The sequence below is a fragment of the Bos grunniens genome, chromosome 17 (genome assembly GCF_055505025.1).
Source record: "Bos grunniens cultivar Pamir isolate PY7600 chromosome 17, Bosgru_T2T1.0, whole genome shotgun sequence".
NCBI lineage: Eukaryota > Metazoa > Chordata > Mammalia > Artiodactyla > Bovidae > Bos > Bos grunniens.
Window position 1 is genome coordinate 29,197,304 of NC_141181.1, and position 20,839 is coordinate 29,218,142.

Below are 20,839 nucleotides of genomic sequence, written 5' to 3' on the forward strand. Positions count from 1 at the left end.
AATAATCAATGAACTTTAAGATAGATGAGTAGAAATGTTCCTGTTCAAAGAACAGAGTTTAAAAGATGGAAGAAAAATGAACAGGACCTCAGATCTGTGGGACATGAAGTAAGCCAAGAGAAGTGTAATTGGAGTTGCCGAAGTAGGGGGCAGAAAAGCTATTTAAAGAAATATCTGAAAACTTCCTAAATTTGGTAGAAAATATTAGCAGATTCAAGAATCTCAGTGAACCCTTAGTAAGATAAACACTAAGAAAATCACTTTAAACACATCAGGACAAAACTGACAGCCAGTTAGAAAACTTGAAAGCAGCAACAGAAAAATGAAATGAACAGAGATAGGCGGACCTGTCATCAAGAAACTGAAAGCAAAAAACACTGGAGTGGTACACTTGAAGTACTGAAGGAAAAAAGTGCTCGTTAAGATTCTGTGTCCAGTAGAACTGTACTTCAAAGCTGAGGGCAAAACAAAGCCAATAGAAGAACACACCAAAAGATAGGAAAGGATGAACAGGAAATTTTTATAAAGGTGGTACAAATAAAACCTATTAATTTTGATGCCTCACTATTTCAAGAATCTCTGTTTATGATTATAATGGAATGCAGTATAACTTGGTTAAGAGAACATACTCTAAGGGCAGATTATCTGCCTACAAATCACTGTCTTGTTTTGTTAGACTTGTACTATAGAGAAATAGTTGCAATAGTGGTAAAAATCCATATACAATTTCTGATTTGATTATTGTTTTACCTATACAGAATTGATAGGTTCTCTTCCCTGATAGCTCAGCTGGTAAAGAATCAGCCTGCAATGCGGGAGACCTAGGTTCGATTTCTGGGTTGGGAAGATCCTCTGGAGAAGGTAACGGCTACCCAGTCCAGGATTCTGGCCTGGAGAATTCCATGGACTACAGTCCATGGGGTCACAAAGAGTCGGACATGACTGAGCGACTTTTACTTTCACTTTCTTTTTCTCTTCCCCTTTTTTAGTATATGCATGCTCTGTTCCCAAAGTAGGATTGCTTCGCTTTTGAACTGTGGTGTTGGAAAAGACTCTTGAAGTCCCTTGGCCAGCAAGGAAATCAAACCAGTCAATCCTAAAGGCAATCAGTCCTGAATACTCATTGGAAGGACTGAGGCTGAAGCTGAAACTCCAACACTTTGGCCACCTGATGCGAAGAACTGACTCGTTGGAAAAGACCCTGAGGCTGGGAAAGACTGAAGGCAGGAGGAGAAGGGGATGACAGAGGATGAGATGGTTGGACGGCATCACTGACTCAGTGGACATGAGTTTGAGCAGGCTCTGGGAGTTGATGATGGACAGGGAAGCCTGACGTGCTGCAGTCCATGTGGTCACAAAGAGTCGGACATAACAGAGGGACCGAACTGACTGACTGAACTTATATATGAAATTCTATCAATATCATTTAAAGCGCTTTAGAGTGTTTTCTTTATTCTGTTTAATGATGTATTGAACTTTTACATACTAAACATAAACATTCAGTTTTTTTTTTTTCCCCCTAGGAGGAGGATATGGTTTCTGCGCAAGGAAGAGAAGAAGCATCAGATAGGCGCTTACAGCAGTTACAATCTAGTATAAAACAATTAGAAGCAAGGTAAATTGTTAAATACATCTAGCTTTGTCTACAAGCTTCAAAAGTTATTCCATATTAGAGTTTGCTTATTATACTCTGTTTTATAAGTGCTAAACAAACTATATAAATCATAGGTTTAAAATCTGGTTTGTTGGATATTGTTTATTTAAAAAGTCATATTCAAAAGATTGAACATATATTTTGAACATATACTCAAAGATCATTTCTCTCTTTGCTTTTTCTCCAAAACAGTGTTAGTCAAGTTTGATTAATCCTAAAATTAAAAATGTTCCTTTTCACCTTAAAACAGGAAAAGAGATAATTAAGTTGGGTAAAAATTGTGTAGAAAAATCCTTTCCTTCCTGAGCAGATACATGAGAAAAAATACTTGAGAAATCATTATTGATGTTTTTCCTGAAGTCTTACGAAACAGTAATTTTCAGTTACCTTTGAAGGTCTGGGCTACTTTTTAGGATGTTTCCCCAGGTGATGCAGTGGTAAAGAATCCATCTACAAATGCAGGAGACACAATAGACATGAGTTAGATCCCTGGGTCAGGAAGATCCCTTGGAGAAAGAAATGGCAGCCTAATCCAGAATTCTTGCCTGGAGAATCCAATGGATAGAGGAACCCAGGGGGCTACAGTCCATGACATTGCAAACAGTCGGACACGACTTAGCAACTGAGCACGCACAGTACTTTTTAAATATATTTTGTAGCTTTGTCTTTGTTATCTTAATGCATACTTGTTGCATACTCCCTTAAGAAACATTAAAATTGTCATTTGTGGTCTATTAAAGATACAGTGACTATAGCCTATAAAATCACATTATGGTTTATAGCTAAAAAATCCACTCTGTAGATTGGACTCTGTTATACTCAGAAATAGTCTACTGATCTAAGCGCATCAAAATTGAGATCTCAGTTCTAGTCACAGATCCATGGCTGATTGTGTTTGTTCAGAAAAAATTAGTGTTTTTGGACTTCTGTTTCTTATTCTCCAAAATGTTAATGAAAGTAATTTCTTTGCTCACAGTGGGTTCAGAACTAAATGATTTTAACTGCTAACTTGAGATTCTGATGAAAGAAGTTGTTATTTTTAAATGCCGGAGTTTGGGATTTTTTTTTTCTAAATATTTCAGTAGTTGGTCAAATATTTGATTGTTTTCTTGAGCTTATTTTTGGTTTACCTTAGAGAAAAAGTCTGTGGTTGTAGATTTCTTTTTATTTGTTATTTTAGGAGCATTCTGTGTTATGCACATAAATGCTAGAGAACTTGAAATAGTGAAGTCTGAATAAGTGAATTTCACTTCCTTTGATTCTGATAGTACTTCATAAGGAATCAAATTGTTCATTGGTGCTTTAAGTTGTGTTTTTAGTACTTAAGGCTTTGAGATTTTCAGGGTTTTTTGTTTGGCTTTTAGTATAAAGTTATAACTTAATTGAAAGCTTCTGAAGAAGGGATTCCTGCATATGTAAGAAAATCTAAGGGTATTTTTTAAAGTTCAGTATTCAGCTAATTGCCTTTGAAGAGGAAATTTTTACCTTGACTGTCTTTTGGAGCTATTAAATTAATATTGTTTCCATTATGATAAAAATGTTTTACTTTAAAATTTAAAAACACCTATTATTTTATATAAGACAAAGCAGAATTATTAGTGTAGTTGGTATGTGTCTAATGTTCAGCCATTGTTTTAGATGTAAATCTATCCTATTTAATGGAACTATCAGATTGAAAAGCTGTGTTTTTAATGGGCATCTTTGTTCTATAAAATCAAACACATATTATTTATATATAAAATTATTGTTTGTGATCCTTTCAAATGCCTCAGACATCTGGGAAGCATAAATCATTTCCTACCATCTTCCAAAGGCAGCCACTTCACCCCCCACCCCACTTTTTTTAGGTAACTCATGGGGACTGGAAGTATCTCTGGGGAATGACAGTTCTTTGCGAAAGACTGCTAGTTTGTATCTGCTCTGTTGAATAAGACTGGAGTGAAATGAATAAAATTGTTTTAAACTACCTCTTCCTATTTTTAAATTTGGTGCTTCTTTCGAAGACTATGCCGATAAGACAGAAATGTGAACCACTGTTCGTTTCGGCCCTTTGTTGCCTCCACCCCATTTCAGTAGACGCCCTCCCTTCAGCTTCCTGAGTACACGTGGAAGGTATACTTAAAAACAGTGTTTAGAAATATCCTTATTTTACCTTTAAAGGTGTTTCATAGTTTGAATAATGAATCCTGTGTTGGAAATTCTAGGTTTTAAATAATTTTTTCCTTAAAAATTCCTTTCATTCAAAATTCCAAATTTTCTTATTTGACCTGCTTCCCCTCCCCTGGAGACTTGCAGGGTCATCCACTCCACTGCCACCACGATTAATATTCTAAAACTGCACAGCATGTACGTTTAGTAAGAATTGTTTTTCATTCATTTTACTGGGGACATTTCAATATACAAATGATGTTCTTCAATTTGGGGGAATTTTTTTCAGGGATCTTTTTTTGGTTGTTGTTGAATAATTTTATTATTTTTTTATCATTTTTTTCTCAAACATAGTATTAGCTGGATATTGGATCTGATGGATTGATTCCCTAATTTTCATATTTTTTCTGTCCCATAGTCCATTCGTTCATTTATTTTCTCCTTTCTTGGGTGCTTCCCTGGTAGCTCAGCTGGTAAAGAATCCACTTGCAACGTGGGAGATGGGTTTGATCCCTGGGTTGGGAAGATCCCCTGGAGAAGGGAATGGCTACCCACTCCAGTATTCTGGCCAGGAGAATGTCGTGGACTGTATATAGTCCATGGGGTGACAATTGGAGGTTTCTTTAAATTTTCTTCTAGTTAACCATATGTTGAATATTTTATTTAGCTATCATAATTTTTTTAAAGAGCCATTTCTTATCCTTTGAATGTTTCTTTTTCTATAGTATCTTAGTACAGATAAATGTTACATTGTCTCTTTATTAAGTATTTTACAATATTGTTTAAGATTTTATTCTGCCATCTGCATTGTCTCTGCTTTCTTGAACGTTCGTTTTTTTCTGTATGTCTGTCTGTCTCCTTCAAAGGCTTGGTGATCCTTTCTATCCACTGATATTTAAAAGTAAGATACTGGAATGCTTGCTTCACCATCACATATACTAATAACTGGAACATACAGAGAAAATTAGCATGGCCCATACACAAAACCATGAAACATATCTTATTTTTAAAAACCAAACTCATAGATACAAAGAATAGATTGGCGGTTGCCAGAGTCAAGGAGTAGGGAATAGCAGAAATAGGTGAAGGTAATCAAAAGGTATATACTTCCTATTATATAAAAAAAAAATGAGTCATGGGGATGTAATATACAGCATGGTGACTGTAGTTAATAATACTGTATTGTATATTTGAAAGTTGCTAAGAGAATAGATCTTAAAAGTTCTCATCACAAGAAAAAAATGTCAATTGTATACATGGTGATACATATGAGTTTGACTTATTGTGGTTATTTCAAAATATATGCAGATACTGAAGTATTATGTTTTATACCTGAAACTAATATATAATTGTCCCTCAGTGTCCACTGGGTTTTGGGTTCAGGACCCCTGTGGATGCCAAAATCCATAGATGTTCAAATCTCTTATAAAGTAGTTGCAGTGTTTGTATATAACCTACACACACCCTCCTGTATACTCTAAATCATCTCTAGATTACCTACAAATACAATATAAATACTATGTAAATAGTTGACAATGCATAGCAAATTTAAGTTTTACTTTTTGGAGTTTTTTTGGATTTTTAAAAGTATTTTTGATTTGTGATTGGTTAACCTGTGATGTGGAAAGCACAGATATGGTGGGTTGAATCAGTATAATTTAAGCAGAAGTTTCTATTTGGCAGTATAGTATAGTTTTTAGGAACACTGACTCTGGGCACAAACTTACTGAATTCAGACTCCAGCTTCATCAGTAACTAGATCAATAATGTTGGGCAGGTTGCTTACCCTCTTTATACTTCAGTTTATCTATCTATAAAATAAATATAATGTTTTAACCTGCCCCATTTAGTTTATATAGTATAACCCCATATCTTACATCATAGGCTAATGCTGTAACCTATTTCATAGCGTTGTTGAAGATATTGAGGATTATGTTTTCTTTAACATACATAAAGTACCTAGCACAAAGACTGCTCTTACAAGTGTTTGTGATTATCATTGCTGTTACTGTTATTATAAACAGGGAACTTGACCCAATTTCAGTAAACTGAAAGAAAGGATTCATATAAGATTTGGCTGCAGAGCATGTAGAAGTGCTATATGAGAATAATAACAATAGTTATACATCTTTTATGTTATAAAATTATGGAAACCTTTAAATTATGAAGCTGAGGATCTGAATGTACTATCCTGTAACTCCACTATAATCAAATTAATATGACTTGGCATCAAATAGACAAATAGATTAGTGAATCATGACAATCTATAAGTAAGTCATATTTGCATATTTTTTTAAAATTTAAATTTATTTATTTTAATTAGAGGCTAATTACTTTACAATATTGTATTGGTTTTGCCATACATCAGCATGAATCCGCCACAGGTGTACATGTGTTCCTAATCCTGAACCCCCCTCCCAGCTTCCTCCCCATACAATCTATAAGTAAGTCATATTTGCGTATTTTAGATATGATAAGGGATTATTTCAGTTCATCAGTTGCTAAAGGTACTCATAAAGCTGGCTCTCAATCTGGAAGAAAGTTAAATTGGACTTCTCTCTCATAGCACATTCAGAAGTAAATTCCAGATTAATTAAAGATTTACAGGTAAAAGTGTTTGGGCATAACTTTTCTTGAGGAAATCTAGGAGCTTACATTAACAATCTCTTGATAAGGGAGATCATCTTTAAAAAAACCTGAAATCTCAGATGTTGAAAAAAATAGTCAAATTTAGTTATATTAAAGTGAGCGTTTTTAGTGTAGTGGAATAAAGATTTCTGAAATAGAGTCAATAGGTAACAACAAAAAACTAGATTTGGGAAAAAGTATTTGCAGCATATAGAGCAAACTGAAGGTTAAATATCTTAATATTCAAAAACTTCTTATAAAGGAATAAGCAGAGTAAATAAGCCATCAGAAAAAAAAATGGGCAAAGGATATGAAGAGGGAATTCAAAGAAGACAATTCACTTAGCTAACAAACTTAAAAAATACTAACACCATACACAAAAATAAACTCGAAATGGATTAAAGATCTAAACGTAAGACCAGAAAACTATAAAACTCCTAGAGGAGAACATAGGCAAAACACTCTCTGACATACATCACAGCAGGATCCTCTATGACCCACCTCCCAGAATACTGGAAATAAAAGCAAAAATAAATGGGACCTAATAAAACTTAAAAGCTTCTGCACAACAAAAGAAACTATAAGCAAGGTGAAAAGACAGCCTTCAGAATGGGAGAAAATAATAGCAAATGAAGCAACTGACAAACAACTAATCTCAAAAATATACAAGCAACTTCTACAGCTCAATTCCAGAAAAATAAATGACCCAATCAAAAAATGGGCCAAAGAACTAAATAGACAATTCTCCAAAGAAGACATACAGATGGCTAACAAACACATGAAAAGATGCTCAACATCACTCATTATCAGAGAAATGCAAATCAAAACCACTATGAGGTACCATTTCACGCCAGTCAGAATGGCTATGATCCAAAAGTCTACAAGCAATAAATGCTGGAGAGGGTGTGGAGAAAAGGGAACCCTCTTACACTGTTGGTGGGAATGCAAACTAATACAGCCACTATGGAGAACAGTGTGGAGATTCCTTAAAAAACTGGAAATAGAACTGCCTTATGATCTAGCAATCCCACTGCTGGGCATACACACTGAGGAAACCAGAATTGAAAGAGACACGTGTACCCCAGTGTTCATCGCAGCACTGTTTATAATAGCCAGGACATGGAAGCAACCTAGATGTCCATCAGCAGATGAATAGATAAGAAAGCTATGGTACATATACACAATGGAGTATTACTCAGCCATTAAAAAGAATACATTTGAATCAGTTCTAATGAGGTGGATGAAACTGGAGCCTATTATACAGAGTGAAGTAAGCCAGGAGGAAAAACACCAATACAGTATACTAACGCATATATATGGAATTTAGAAAGATGGTAACAATAACCCTGTATACGAGACAGCAAAAGAGACACTGATGTATAAAACAGTCTTTTGGACTCTGTGGGAGAGGGGGAGGGTGGGATGATTTGGGAAAATGGCATTGAAACATGTATAATATCATATACAAAATGAGTCGCCAGTCCAGGTTCGATGCACGATACTGGATGCTTGGGGCTGGTGCACTGGGACGACCCAGAGGGATGGTATGGAGAGGGAGGAGGGAGGAGGAATCAGGATGGGGAACACATGTATACCTGTGGTGGATTCATTTTGATATACGGCAAAATCAATACAATATTGTAAAGTTTAAAAAAAAATGCTTAAACTCTCCAGGAATTCGGGAGATACAAATTAACAGTGAGGAGAAGTTACATTCATCAGACTAGGAAAGAAAAGAGCTTCTGGTTATATTGGTTGAGGGGATTTTTATAAGGCATTCAGTTCAGTTCAGTTCAGTTGCTCAGTCGTATCCTACTCTTTGTGACCCCATGAATTGCAGCATGCCAGGCCTCCCTGTCCATCACCAACTCCTGGAGTTCACTCAGACTCACATCCATTGAGTCAGTGATGCCATCCAGCCACTTCATCGTCTGTCATCCCCTTCTCCTCCTGCCCCCAATCCCTCCCAGCATCAGAGTCTTTTCCAATGAGTCAACTCTTCACATGAGGTGGCCAAAGTACTGGAGTTTCAGCTTTAGCATCAGTCCTTCCAAAGAAATCCCAGGGCTGATCTCCTTCAGAATGGACTGACTGGATCTCCTTGCAGTCCAAGGGACTCTCAAGAGTCTTCTCCAACACCACAGTTCAAAAACATTAATTCTTGGGCGCTCAGCCTTCTTCACAGTCCAACTCTCACATCCATACGTGACCACAGGAAAAACCATAGTCTTGACTAGATGGACCTTTGTTGGCAAAGTAATGTCTCTGCTCTTGAATATGCTATCTAGGTTGGTTATAAGGCATTATTGAATATTAAAAAGCAAGTGCAGAAAAGGGTGTATACTATGATCTTAGTTTTTATAACAGGAAAAATTATGTTTAAAAACCTATGGATATATATGTATATACTGTGTATGCATATTTATGTGTATGTATATAAAAAATCATACATATGATTTTATGAACATGGAAAAAATATTAAAATATATGCATTATTTTAACATGGGTTACCTGGATAGAGCATAAGTAAAGGAGCCAGAGAAAAAGCTAAAAGAAAAATGGACCATATAAACAGAATAACTTTCTTTAAGAATTTGCTTTATAACAGTGTCATGTGACTATTAAGACAGAATGAATTAGTGTGAGTGGAAAAGTGTACAAAGTGTAATGCAATCAGAGAATATCTAGGCTCGTCTAAGCCCCACTGCTCATTATTCATATGACCATAATTAAATGTTTAAGCTCTCTGGGTCTGTTATTCTTTTAAATGGAAATATTTGAAACCTACTTTATAGAACTTTTATGTGAATTAAATGAGAAAATACATGTGAAAGTAACTGGAATAATGCTTATCCTGTAATAGATGCTTTGGAAATCTCCTGTCTCCTTCTTCCTTTTTAAAAATTTTTAACTTTCTCAATGTGACTATTAATTTTTAGATTATCTGTGGCAGTTCAAGAAGCCACCCAAATAAGAGCAGAACGAACACATCTGGAGGAACAGACCAGAGCGTTACAAGCAAAGTGCAGTGAATTAGAAGATGAGAAATACGAAGCTATTGTAAGAGCCAGAAATAGCATGCAACTCCTAGAAGAAGCTAACCTTCAAAAAAATCAGGTAAGAAAATTAGCAAGCAAGTTTATTAAATAATAATAAATATATAATAAATAAAACAATGAAATGCTGAACATTCCTCCATGTGACCTGATAGTAAGGGAATCAGTAACTACACAATTAACACATGAAAATGAAATTGCTGCACTCACTATTAGTAGACGTACTGCTTTCTTGACGTTAAGATTTAACATCATAAAATACTATAGTGTCAGCCCTCTCCTAAAACTTTCATATCAGACTTTTTTATATCTCCATCCTTTTGTAACTAATCTTCATCCCTGTAGTCTCATACTTAAAAAAGATCTTCTGAAGCAATTTACTGCAGTATGTATACCCTGTATTTTGTTCACTTGAATAAGATGAATCTTATTAATGTTTATTTCCCCTTCATTAACTATGTAATTACTCTAATAGAGCAAGAAGCTTAATTGACAGGAAATAAATTTAGTTACGAAGATTTAACTGGAGGCTACATGTCACTGTTCTTTTTTTTTTTTAACCCTCTCACAATTTGATTACTGTGCTATCACATATCACATCTTTTGGCTTTTACCACTTTCATTTAATGATATTTAGTTTATAGAAGTCACAAAATTTGTTTTTAATGTTTCTGGCTCCCTTACATGAAGTGAAGTGAAGTCACTCAATCGTGTCCGACTGCGATCCCATGGGCTGTAGCCTACAAGGCTCCTCTGTTCATGGAATTTTCCAGGCAAGAGTACTGGAGTGGGTTGCCATTTCCTTCTCCAGGAGATCTTCCCAACCCAAGGATTGAACCCAGGTCTTCCGCCATTGCAGGCAGATGATTTACCGTCTGAGCCACCAGGGATCATTAAATTATTATTTCATTGAAGTAACGTTTATTGAATACCTAGTACATGTATAGTACTCCACTGAGAAGTATGCAGAATACAAAGGAAATACTTTGTGTATGTTTCCTTTCTTACGTGATACAGGGCTTTCCAAGAGAACTATTAAAAACAAAACAAGCTGTAAGTTACGTCTTAAGAAGCTACTAGGAAATAAAAAAGAAATAATCATCCAAATCCAAGCTGTGGGAATGCTAAAGTGCTTTTTATGTCTTTCAGATAATATTCCCTTCTGTGATTAGAATTCAGTTCAGTTCAGTCACTCAATTGTACCTGATTCTTTGCAATCCCATGGACTGTTTCATGCCAGGCTTCCCTGTCCGTCACCAGCTCCTAGAGCTCCTCAAACTCATGTTCGTCAAGTCAGTGATACCATCCAACCATCTCATCCTCTGTACTCCCCTTCTTTTCCTGCCTTCAGTCTTCCCCGGCATCAGGGTCTTTTCCAGTGAGTCAGTTCTTTGCATCAGGTGGCCAAAGTATTGGAGTTTCAGCTTCAGCATCAGTCCTTCCAGTGAATATTCAGAATGGATTTCCTTGAGGAATGACTGGTTTGATCTCCTTGCAGGCCAAGGGACTCTTCTCCAACACCACAGTTCAAAAGCATCAATTCTTCAGTGCCTAGCTTTCTTTATGGTCCAACTCTCACATCCATACATGACTACTGGAAAAACCATAGTTGTGAGTAGACAGACCTTTGTCAGCAAAGTAATGTCTCTGCTTTTTAATATGCTGTCTAGGTTGATTATAGCTTTTCTTCCAAGGAGCAAGCATCTTTTAATTTCATGGCTGCAGTCACCATCTGCAGTGATTTTGGAGCCCCCAAAAATATAGTCTGTCACTGTTTCCATGTTTCCCATCTATTTGTTCTGAAGTGATGGGACCAGATGCCATGATCTTAGTTTTTTGAATGTTGAGTTTTCAGCCAGCTTTTTCACTCTCTTTCATTTTCAAGAGGCTCTTTAGTTTCTTCACTTTCCACCATAAGGGTGGTATCATCTGCATATCTGAGGTTAATGATATTTCTCCGTGCAGTCTTGATTCCAGCTTGTGCTTCATCCAGCCTGGCATTTTGCATGATGTTCTCTACACATAAGTTTAATAAGCCAGGTGACAGTATACAGCTTTGACATAGTCCTTTACCAGTTTGGAACCAGTCCATTGGTTTTGATCACTGCCTCTTGTACAGTGTCACGAACCTCCATCCATAGTTCATCAGGCACTCTGTCTATAAGATCTAATCCTTTGAATCTATTTGTCGCTTCTACTGTATAATTGTCAGGGATTTGATATAGGTCATACCTGAATGATCTAGTGTTTTTCCCTACTTTCTTCAATTTAAGTATGAATTTTGCAATAAGGAGTTCATGATCTGAGCCACAGTCAGCTCCTGGTCTTGTTTTTGCTGACTGTATAGAGCTTTTCCATCTTCAGCTGCAAAGAATATAATCAATCTGATTTTGTTATCAACCATCTGGTGATATCAATGTATAGAGTTATATCTTGTGTTGTTGAAGAGGGTGTTTGCTATGACCAGTGCGTTCTCTTGTCAAAACTCTGTTAGCCTTTGCTCTGCCTCATTTATGTATTCCAAAGCCAAGCTTCCCTGTTACTCCAGGTGTCTATTGACTTCCTATTTTTTCATTCCAGTCCCCTGTGATGAAAAGGACATCTTTTTTTGATGTCAGTTCTAGAAGATCTTGTGGATCTTCATAGACCTGGTCACCTTCAGCTTCTTTAGCATCAGTGGTTGGGGCATAGATTTAGATTACTATGATGTTGAATGGTTTGCCTTGGAAACAAGCAGAGATCATTCTGTGATTTTTGAGATTGCACCCAAGCACTACATTCTGGACTCTCTTATTGACTTAAGAGGCCTACTCCATTTCTTCTAAGGGACTCTTGCCCACAGTAGTAGATATAGTGGTCATCTGAGTTCATCAGTAGTCATCAATGAATGGTGATCTGAATACTGTCTACTAGAACTAGGATGAAAGGCACAAAATATGCAATATTCTTGGAAATTCCTCTAAACACCTAAGTTAACTAGAAAAATTAAGAGCAGGGTAAAATTATTTATCTTCTCTGAAGCTTAACCATGTGAGTGTTCTTAACATCAGATCATAAAGATGATCGTTTTATGTGGAGCACAGTGGACAGAGAAGATAGTAGTGATACTCAGTGCTTGTCCCTTAAATTTTTTCAACCAGGTCTCAAGTCTACAAATGGTCTTGAGTCAAATTTCATGTTTATGTCTGCAGTGTATATTAAGTTTCGTCTTGACTCACTGCTTAATTACCAGAGAGTTACCACCTTTAGTTGCTTGTTCCAAGAAGTCAAAAGTTCTTTGAACCAGTCATACACACAGGCATGAAAGACAGCTTTAGCATGGTTTTCTTATGAAACTTCCCTTTTCCCATTGTCCCATTCTCCCTGACAAGGTTGTTAGATCAGAATAGCTGTTACTTCTCACTAGCTTACCTATATAAGTGGGATGAAATTTATTAAAACAAACAAAAAATAGAGATAGGAATGTGTATGGTATCTTTGGAAGATAGTGGTGTCAAAACAGAGAACCACTAGTAAGTAATGATATTTAATTAAAAAAAAAGATTGACTCAAACCTAAAATTTTAGAAGTTCCAGGCTCAGGAAGATATTTGAACTAGAGATAATAAACTTGGGACTTGTCAGCATATAAATGATATTTAAAACCATGAGATTGGATTAGGACACCAAGAGAGAGATTTGAATAGAGAAAAAGACCAAGAACTAAGTCTTGGGTTGTCCATTAATAAAGAGGTTCAAGGGAAGAGGAAGAAACAGCAATGTAGACTAAAAAGGAATAATCAGTGAGTTAAGAGGAAAACCAATATTATGATACGCTAAAAGCAAAATAAAGAAAGTAAAACAAGGAAAATAAAATTTTTATCTCAAGTAGTGCTTGACAGATCCCATAAGATAATTACTCAGAGGTGACTCTTGAGTTAGCAGTGTAGAGATGATGGTGAAGGCCTGATTATGGTGAACAGAAGAGAAAGTTTTGGAAATGAGCAAGTGCTGACTTTAGAAAAGTTTTGTTCCACAAGAAAGCAAAGAAATGGGATGTGACTGACAACAGAACTAGGATTATAAGAGTGTTTTTTTAGGGGAAATGAAAATGATTGGTTGGTTAGAAATAGCATTGAGATGAAGTGGGTAGTATCTGCAGTGATGGAAGTATGAGGTGACAAGTGACATAATTTGAATAAAAGCAAATAGTGGAAAGGAATGGAATAATAAATTAATTAATAGAAAGGAAAGCCTAAGAGGTTTCTCCAAGAATATAACATTTAATTTGATTACTTAAATTTGACAAATTTTACATAGGGAATAAAACAGAAAGAAAATTCAAACAATTCTAAATTTCCATCTGTAGGGATCAGAAGAGTGATGGTACTGGCTGAAATAAATATCAAAGGAGAATAATAATTTTTTAGTGAGGACAAGATCAGGTGAGGAAGTTAGAGGAAATAAATATCATTCATAACTTAGACAAGATCTCCAACTAGAGATGTCTCAGAAGTTTCAAATAAGATGTATGCTTTCAAGAAAGTGATTAGTAGACAGGTTTTTACCCACTTATTATATAATCTTGATAATGATGTGATCTATAATAACATCAAATTATTTTCTGAAGGCTCTGCTTGAGGAGAAGCAAAAACAAGAAGCTATAGAGGAAATGAAAAAAACGGTTTCTCAGATTGTGAAAGATGCTTCCCTAAGAACCAGGACAGCGGTAAGGAGTTTTAATTATATTTAAAATTGAAAATTTTACAGAATTGCACAGCTTAAGACTAGATACTACCTGAGTTTTTGCCTTATGGACCTAGGTAAGTAACTATCAACTGGTTGTATCAGCTGTACTAAATTTCACATAAAAGTCATCTCATGATGGTAGCCCCTAACATTACAGCTGGAGTGAAATAGAGGTTGTGGGTAGAGTAAGTGGGAAGGAGAGAGATTTAGACTAGGAATATAGTGAAGATGAACTCACCTTAAGTATAAAGTCAAGAAGAAGGATCAAAAAGAATCTTGGGATATATAAGAAGCAAAAGAAGAAAACCTCCTGTTATTTGCAGTATCTTAGAACAAGCGTACTAGAGAAATCTGCTTTAATCTCTTATTTCATTGGTAATGAAACTTAAACCCATGAGAGGTTATTGATTCACTCAAAATTATATACTAATTAAAGCCAGAACTTAGACTCATACCTTCTCCTTGCTGTACTGAGCCTGCTGCTGCTGCTGCTGCTAAGTTGCTTCAGTCATGTCCGACTCTGTGCAACCCCATAGACAGTGGCCCACCAGGCTCCCCCATCCCTGGGATTCTTCAGGCAAGAACACTGGAGTGGGTTGCCATTTCCTGCCTAGGGCTATTCAGTCACATTATGCTGATACCATACAGTTTGTGAATTGCGTTATTGTTTACAATTCCATTATCAAAACTAAATCTTGTATTTTTGTGTTAAAAGTAATGAGTTGTTTCTTGGTTTGAATTCTGAGCTTTATGAAAGTTAAAAGTGTCTTAGAGGAACTTCTCTGGTGGTCCAGTGGCCAAGACTCTGCACTCCAAATGCAGGGGGCCTGGGTTTGATCCCTGGTCTGGGAACTGGATCCCACATGCCACAAAGAAGACCCAGCACAACCAAATAAATAAATACAAAAAAATGTTTTAAAATAAACTATCTTGGAAATATAATTTTGCCTACATATGAAGAAATAGGGAGGACATAATATTTGTCTTTTCCTGTATTATGAATTAATTCATAAGTGGTGAGGGTAAAGTCAAAAAATTTAAAGTGAGCTTAGGAGTAAGAAACCACAAAAACCCATTTTAAAGACGAAAAATCTAAAAAACAGAGTTAGCTAGCTTTCTTAGGGTTCCACCTCTGGGAAGCAGCATAACTGAGATGCAAATGAGCTCAACTCAATAGCTATGAGAAATTCTTTATAATTCATTTTGTACTTTTTTTTTTTTTCAGAAATTTCCAAATCTGTGAAAATGAAATAATTGTATAATGAACACTTATTTCTCTCTCACCCAGAAAACTTTTAGTGTCTTGCTATGTCCATTCCATGTCTCTCTATGTTCCATACACACTCTTCCCCTTTTGCCACACATTCAGATATAAGATTCAGGCCTCATGACACTTCATCTTGACATCTGTTTCCTAGACAAAGGGCATTTTGTTACACAACCACAGCAGTATTACCATATCTCTAAAAAATCAGTATTATTTCAATCCACACTCAGATTTCTCTAGAATATTCTTTAAAGCTGCTTAGATTTTAAAGTTCAGGATCCAGTCCATGTTTATGCATCATTGAATTTGACTGCCATATCTCTGTGCCTGCATGCATGAACAGTTGTGTTCGACTCTTTGCCACCCCATAAACTGTAGCCCTCGAGGCTCCTCTCTCTGTCCATGGGATTATCCTGACAGGAAAACTGAAGTGGTTTGTCATTTCCTCCTCCACGGATCTTCCTGATTCAATGATTGAACCTGTGTCCCCTGCAGCTCTTGCATCGGTGGGCAGATTCTTTGCCACTGAACCACTTAGGAAGCCTACCATGTCTCTGTTCTTGTTAAGTCGTGTCTGACTCTTTGAGACCCCATAGACTGCAGCATGCCAGGCTTCTCTGTCCTTCACTGTCTCCCGGAATTTGCTCACACTCATGTCCATTGAGTCGGTGATGCCATCCAGCCATCTCGTCCTCTGTCACCCCCTTTTCCTCCTGCCCTCAATCTCCCAGCATCAGGATCCTTTCCAGCAAGTCGACTCTTCACATCACGTGGCCAGAGTATTGGAGTTTCAGCTTCAGCATCAGTCCTTCCAATGAAAAATACTCAGGGATTTTTTTCCTTTAGGATTGACTGGTTTGATCTCTTTGCAGCCCAAGGGACTCTCAAGAATCTTCTCCAGCACCACAGTTCGAAAGCATGAAGTGTTAAGCGTTCAGCCTTCTTTATAGTCCAACTCTCACACCTGTACATGAGTCCTGGAAAAACCATAGCTTTGGCTCTTTGTTGGCAAAATGAAGTCTCTGCTTTTAATATGCTGTCTAGGTTTGTCATGGCTTTCTTTCCAAGGAGGAAGCATCTTTTACTTTCATGACTCCAGCCAACCATCCTCAGTGATTTTGGAGTCAAAGAAAGGAAAATCTATCACTCTTTCCCCTTTTCCTCCACAGTCAGAGCCTTTAGCAGAGTCAGTGAAGCAGAAGTAGATGTTTTTCCAGAATTCCCTTGCTTTCTCTATGATCCAGTGGACTTTGGCAGTTTGATCTCTGGTTCCTCGGCCTTTTCTAAACCCAGGTTGTACATCTGCAGGTTCTCAGTTCACGTACTGCTGAAGCCTAGCTTGAAGATTCTGAGTGTAACCTTGCTAGCATGTGAACGGAGTGCAGTTGTGTGGTAGTTTGAACATTCTTTGGCATTGCAGTGAAAACTGACCTTTTCCAGTTCTGTGGCCAGTGCTGTTTTCCCAATTACTGACATATTGAGTTCAGTGCTTTAACAACATCATCTTTTAGGATTTGAAATAGCTCAGCTGGAATTCCCTCACTTCCACTAGCTTTGTTCATAATAATGCTTCCTAAGGCCCACTTGACTTTACACTCCAGGATGTCTGGCTATAGGTGAGTGACCATACCATCATGGTTATCTGGATCATTAAGACTTTTTTGGTATAGTTCTTCTGTGTATTCTTGATACCTCTTCTTAATCTCTAAATCTGCTTCTGTTAGGTCCTTACTGTTTCTGTCCTTTATTGTACCCATCCTTACAAAAAATGTTCATTTTGTATCTCTGATTTTCTTGAAGAGCTCTCTAGTCTTTCGCATTCTATTGTTTTCCTCCATTTCTTTGCATTGTTCATTTAACAAGCCTTTCTTATCTCTCCTTGCTCTTCACTGGAATTCTGAATTCAGTTGGGTATATCTTTCTCTTTCTCTCTTGCTTTTTGCTTCTCTTCTTTCCTCAGCTATTTATAAAGCCTCCTCAGACAACCACTTTGCCTTCTTGCATTTATTTTTCTTTGGGGTGGTTTTGGTCACTGCCTCCTATAGTGTTGCAAACCTCCATCCATAGTTCTTCAGGCACTTCGTCTGTGAAATCTAATCCCTTGAATCTATTCATCATGCCTACTATAAAATCATAAGTGATTTTGTTTAGGTCATACCTGAATGGCTAGTGGTTTCCCTACTTTCTTCCATTTAAGCCTGAATTTTGCAGTAAAGCTGCTGATCTGAGTCACAGTCAGCTCCCCATTTTGTTTTTGCTAACCGTATAGAGCTTCTCCATCTTCAACTGCAAAGAATATAATCAATACGATTTTGATATTGACCACCTGGTGATGTCCATGTGTAGAATCATCTCTTGTTTTGCTAGAAAAAGGTGAGAGTCCATCTTCTATTAAGCCAGAGACACTAAGGAAATTTGCATAAATGTAAAATAATACCACTTTTCTAAATATTTTTTAACTTTTGGAAAATATACATATTTTCAAAAAAGTATATTTTTTTATTTTAACCTATGACAACTTGTTACTTTTACTTATAAGGGATTCAGTTCAGTTCAGTCACTTAGTCGTGTCAGACTCTTTGCGACGCCATGAATCTCAGCACGCCAGCCCTCCCTGTCCATCACCAACTCCCGGAGTTTACCAAACTCACATCCATCAAGTCAGTGATGCCATCCAGCCATCTCATCCTCTGTTGTCCCCTTCTCCTCCTGCCCCCAATCCCTCCCAGCATCAGAGTCTTTTCTAATGAGTCAACTCTTCGCATGAGGTGGCCAAAGTATTGGAGTTTCAGCTTTAGCATCCGTCCTTCCAATGAACACCCAGGACTGATCTCCTTTAGGATGGACTGGTTGGATCTCCTTGCAGTCCAAGAGACTCTCAAGAGTCTTCTCCAACACCACAGTTCAAAAGCATCAATTCTTTGGCGCTCAGCTTTCTTCACAGTCCAACTTTCACATCCATAAATGACCACTGGAAAAACCATAGCCTTGACTAAACAGACCTTTGTTGGCAAAGCAAAGTCTCTGCTTTTTGGGCTGCAGTCCATGGGGTCGCCGGGAGTCGGACTCAACTGAGCAACTTCACTTTCACTTTTCATTTTCATGCATTGGAGAAGGAAATGGCAGCCCACTCCAGTGTTCTTGCCTGGAGAATCCCAGGGACGGGGGAGCCTGGTGGGCTGCCGTATATGGGGTTGCGCAGAGTCGGACACGACTGAAGTGACTTAACATAGCATAGGTTGATCATAACTTTCCTTCCAAGGAGTAAGCATCTTTTAATTTCATGGCTGCAGTCACCATCTGCAGTGGTTTTGGAGCCCAAAAAAATAAAGTCTGACACTGTTTCCACTGTTTCCCCATCTATTTCCCATGAAATGATGGGACCGGATGCCATGATCTTTGTTTTCTGAATGTTGAGCTTTAAGCCAACTTTTTCACTCTCCTCTTTCACTTTGATCAAGAGCCTTTTTAGTTGCTCTTCACTTTCTGCCATAAGGGTGGTGTCATCTGCATATCTGAGGTTATTGATATTTCTTCCAGCAGTCTTGATTCCAGCTTGTGCTTCATCCAGCCCAGCGTTTCTCATGATATGCTCTGCATAGAAGTTAAATAAGCAGGGTGACAATATGCAGCCTGATGTACTCCTTTTCCTATTTGGAACCAATCTGTTGTTCCGTGTCCAGTTCTAACTGTTGCTTCCTGACCTGCATATAGGTTTCTTTAATAAGTAAATATTTTGAAATTTTGTTTTCCTTTCTAATATGATAAATTTTAATAGAAAGAAAACTCACTGTAAAACCAAAAGTCTTTGTTTTTATAGTATACAAGGATCTTAAGACAGTAAATTTAACAATCACTGTCCTTTAGGATTTATCGTCTTGTTCATTTACTTTCACTGTCATGATAAATTCTTGACTCTTCCATACATTTTGTGTTTATCCTTTATGCCTTAAAAATTATAATTTTATTTTTAATCAAAATTAGTAGTATACATGTTTTATTAGATGTTAATTATTTTTATTGTAGACTTAATTCATATGTATCTTACTTTACAGATTATAAACACAAGAAAACAATATAATATACAGATTTCTCAACTAACAGAAGAACTTTCAGCCCTTCAAATGGTATGTTAGAAAACTATGTTGACATTTTCTTCAGAATATTGCTTATTTTAAAGGTCAAGATCACATTATTGAGCATCCATTTATTCAGAAGATAGTTATTAATGCAGGGACTGAGCTAGATGCTAGGAAAAGAAAAAAAATCAAGATAAACATACTACCTGCAATCTTGGAACTTATGGTCTGGTAAGAAAGATGGATGACATTTATCACGTTTCAATATGATTACCGTTTTTGGACGAAGAATGCACAGGGTACTGCTGAAGCATCCAGGTGCAGTTGCTGCCGTGTGCTGGGTTCATCCGAGAGGTCAGAGAAAAGAAAGTATACACAGCACGGGGAAGGAAGGAAGGTGGTCTTCCAAAGAGAAATGCGTACTGGGGGATGGGCAGGCAAAGAAGGAAGAGGAAAGAGTACTTGTGGAACTCGAGGTGGGATTAAATGTATAAATTTAAATTTAACTCGAAGATTTGATGAAGTGGAATTTAATAACTTTGTCCACAGGGGCATAAAAGTAAAACAGTTTACAGAGATTAGAAAGACTGTCATTTCCAGTTTTGCAAACTCATCCTTTCTGAATCTCTATGTCATTTTTAATCTTTCTTAAAAAATTTATCAATGAATTATGTCTGGTAATAAGTGTAAGACATCACGTATGCCTTCTTTTCTATCTCCTTGTCTTCCTTCTTGCTCCCTGCCTTCCCTTCTTTGTCTTTCTCCATGAAAGTCTTATCTTTCCAAGTAGCTTGTAAGTACTTCACAGTAGCAAAGTCTTATGCTTTACTTTCTTTTCTCCATTACTTAATACAGTATTTTGCACAATATATTTTCAATAAATAGTTACTGACTAATTGATATTTTAACACCTCTAAAAGAATGATCATATTTTTCTACATTCTAGTCTAGGATTATTTAATAGATGTAAACTCTGGAGGGACAAGAACATTATTTCTTTCTATTTAGAAATAGATACTATGTAAAGTCTGCAGAGATTTTAAAAATAATTGATAGCTGTGTAACAGAGCTATATAAACTCACTTTAGAGTAAAAAAGAATTATAATTTCAATGTGTCTTAAGAGATGCTTCTTAGGATTTATAGTAAAACATTCATAACTCATAACTAGGTGGATTTTTATAAAGATATTAAATATTATCTGATATCATATTGGTTTTGTGAAAAAAGCTGTACTAACTGGAGTTTTTTTAAATGTTAAGCACTTAGAGGTATGCTTGA

General features: G+C 36.7%; 1 protein-coding gene and 1 pseudogene across 16 annotated transcripts in view; both read left to right on the forward strand.

Annotated features, from left to right (window-relative positions):
• Nucleotides 1-20,839, forward strand: part of SCLT1 (sodium channel and clathrin linker 1) — a 239,554-nt gene that overhangs the window by 120,787 nt on the left and 97,928 nt on the right. For 13 of the 16 annotated variants that reach the window (XR_015144274.1, XR_015144271.1, XR_015144272.1 and 10 more), the window contains 4 exons: nucleotides 1,524-1,615; nucleotides 9,370-9,547; nucleotides 14,095-14,193; nucleotides 19,536-19,607. Coding sequence is in view for 11 of the 16 variants with exons in the window: in XM_086346748.1 (XP_086202874.1) it covers nucleotides 1,524-1,615; nucleotides 9,370-9,547; nucleotides 14,095-14,193; nucleotides 19,536-19,607 (441 nt within the window). In the remaining 5 variants the exon portion in view is untranslated. The remainder of the gene's footprint in view (nucleotides 1-1,523; nucleotides 1,616-9,369; nucleotides 9,548-14,094; nucleotides 14,194-19,535; nucleotides 19,608-20,839) is intronic. The other 3 variants (XR_015144273.1, XM_086346744.1, XM_086346746.1) reach the window with 1 other exon arrangement.
• Nucleotides 4,717-4,810, forward strand: LOC147355138 (U6 spliceosomal RNA; annotated as a pseudogene).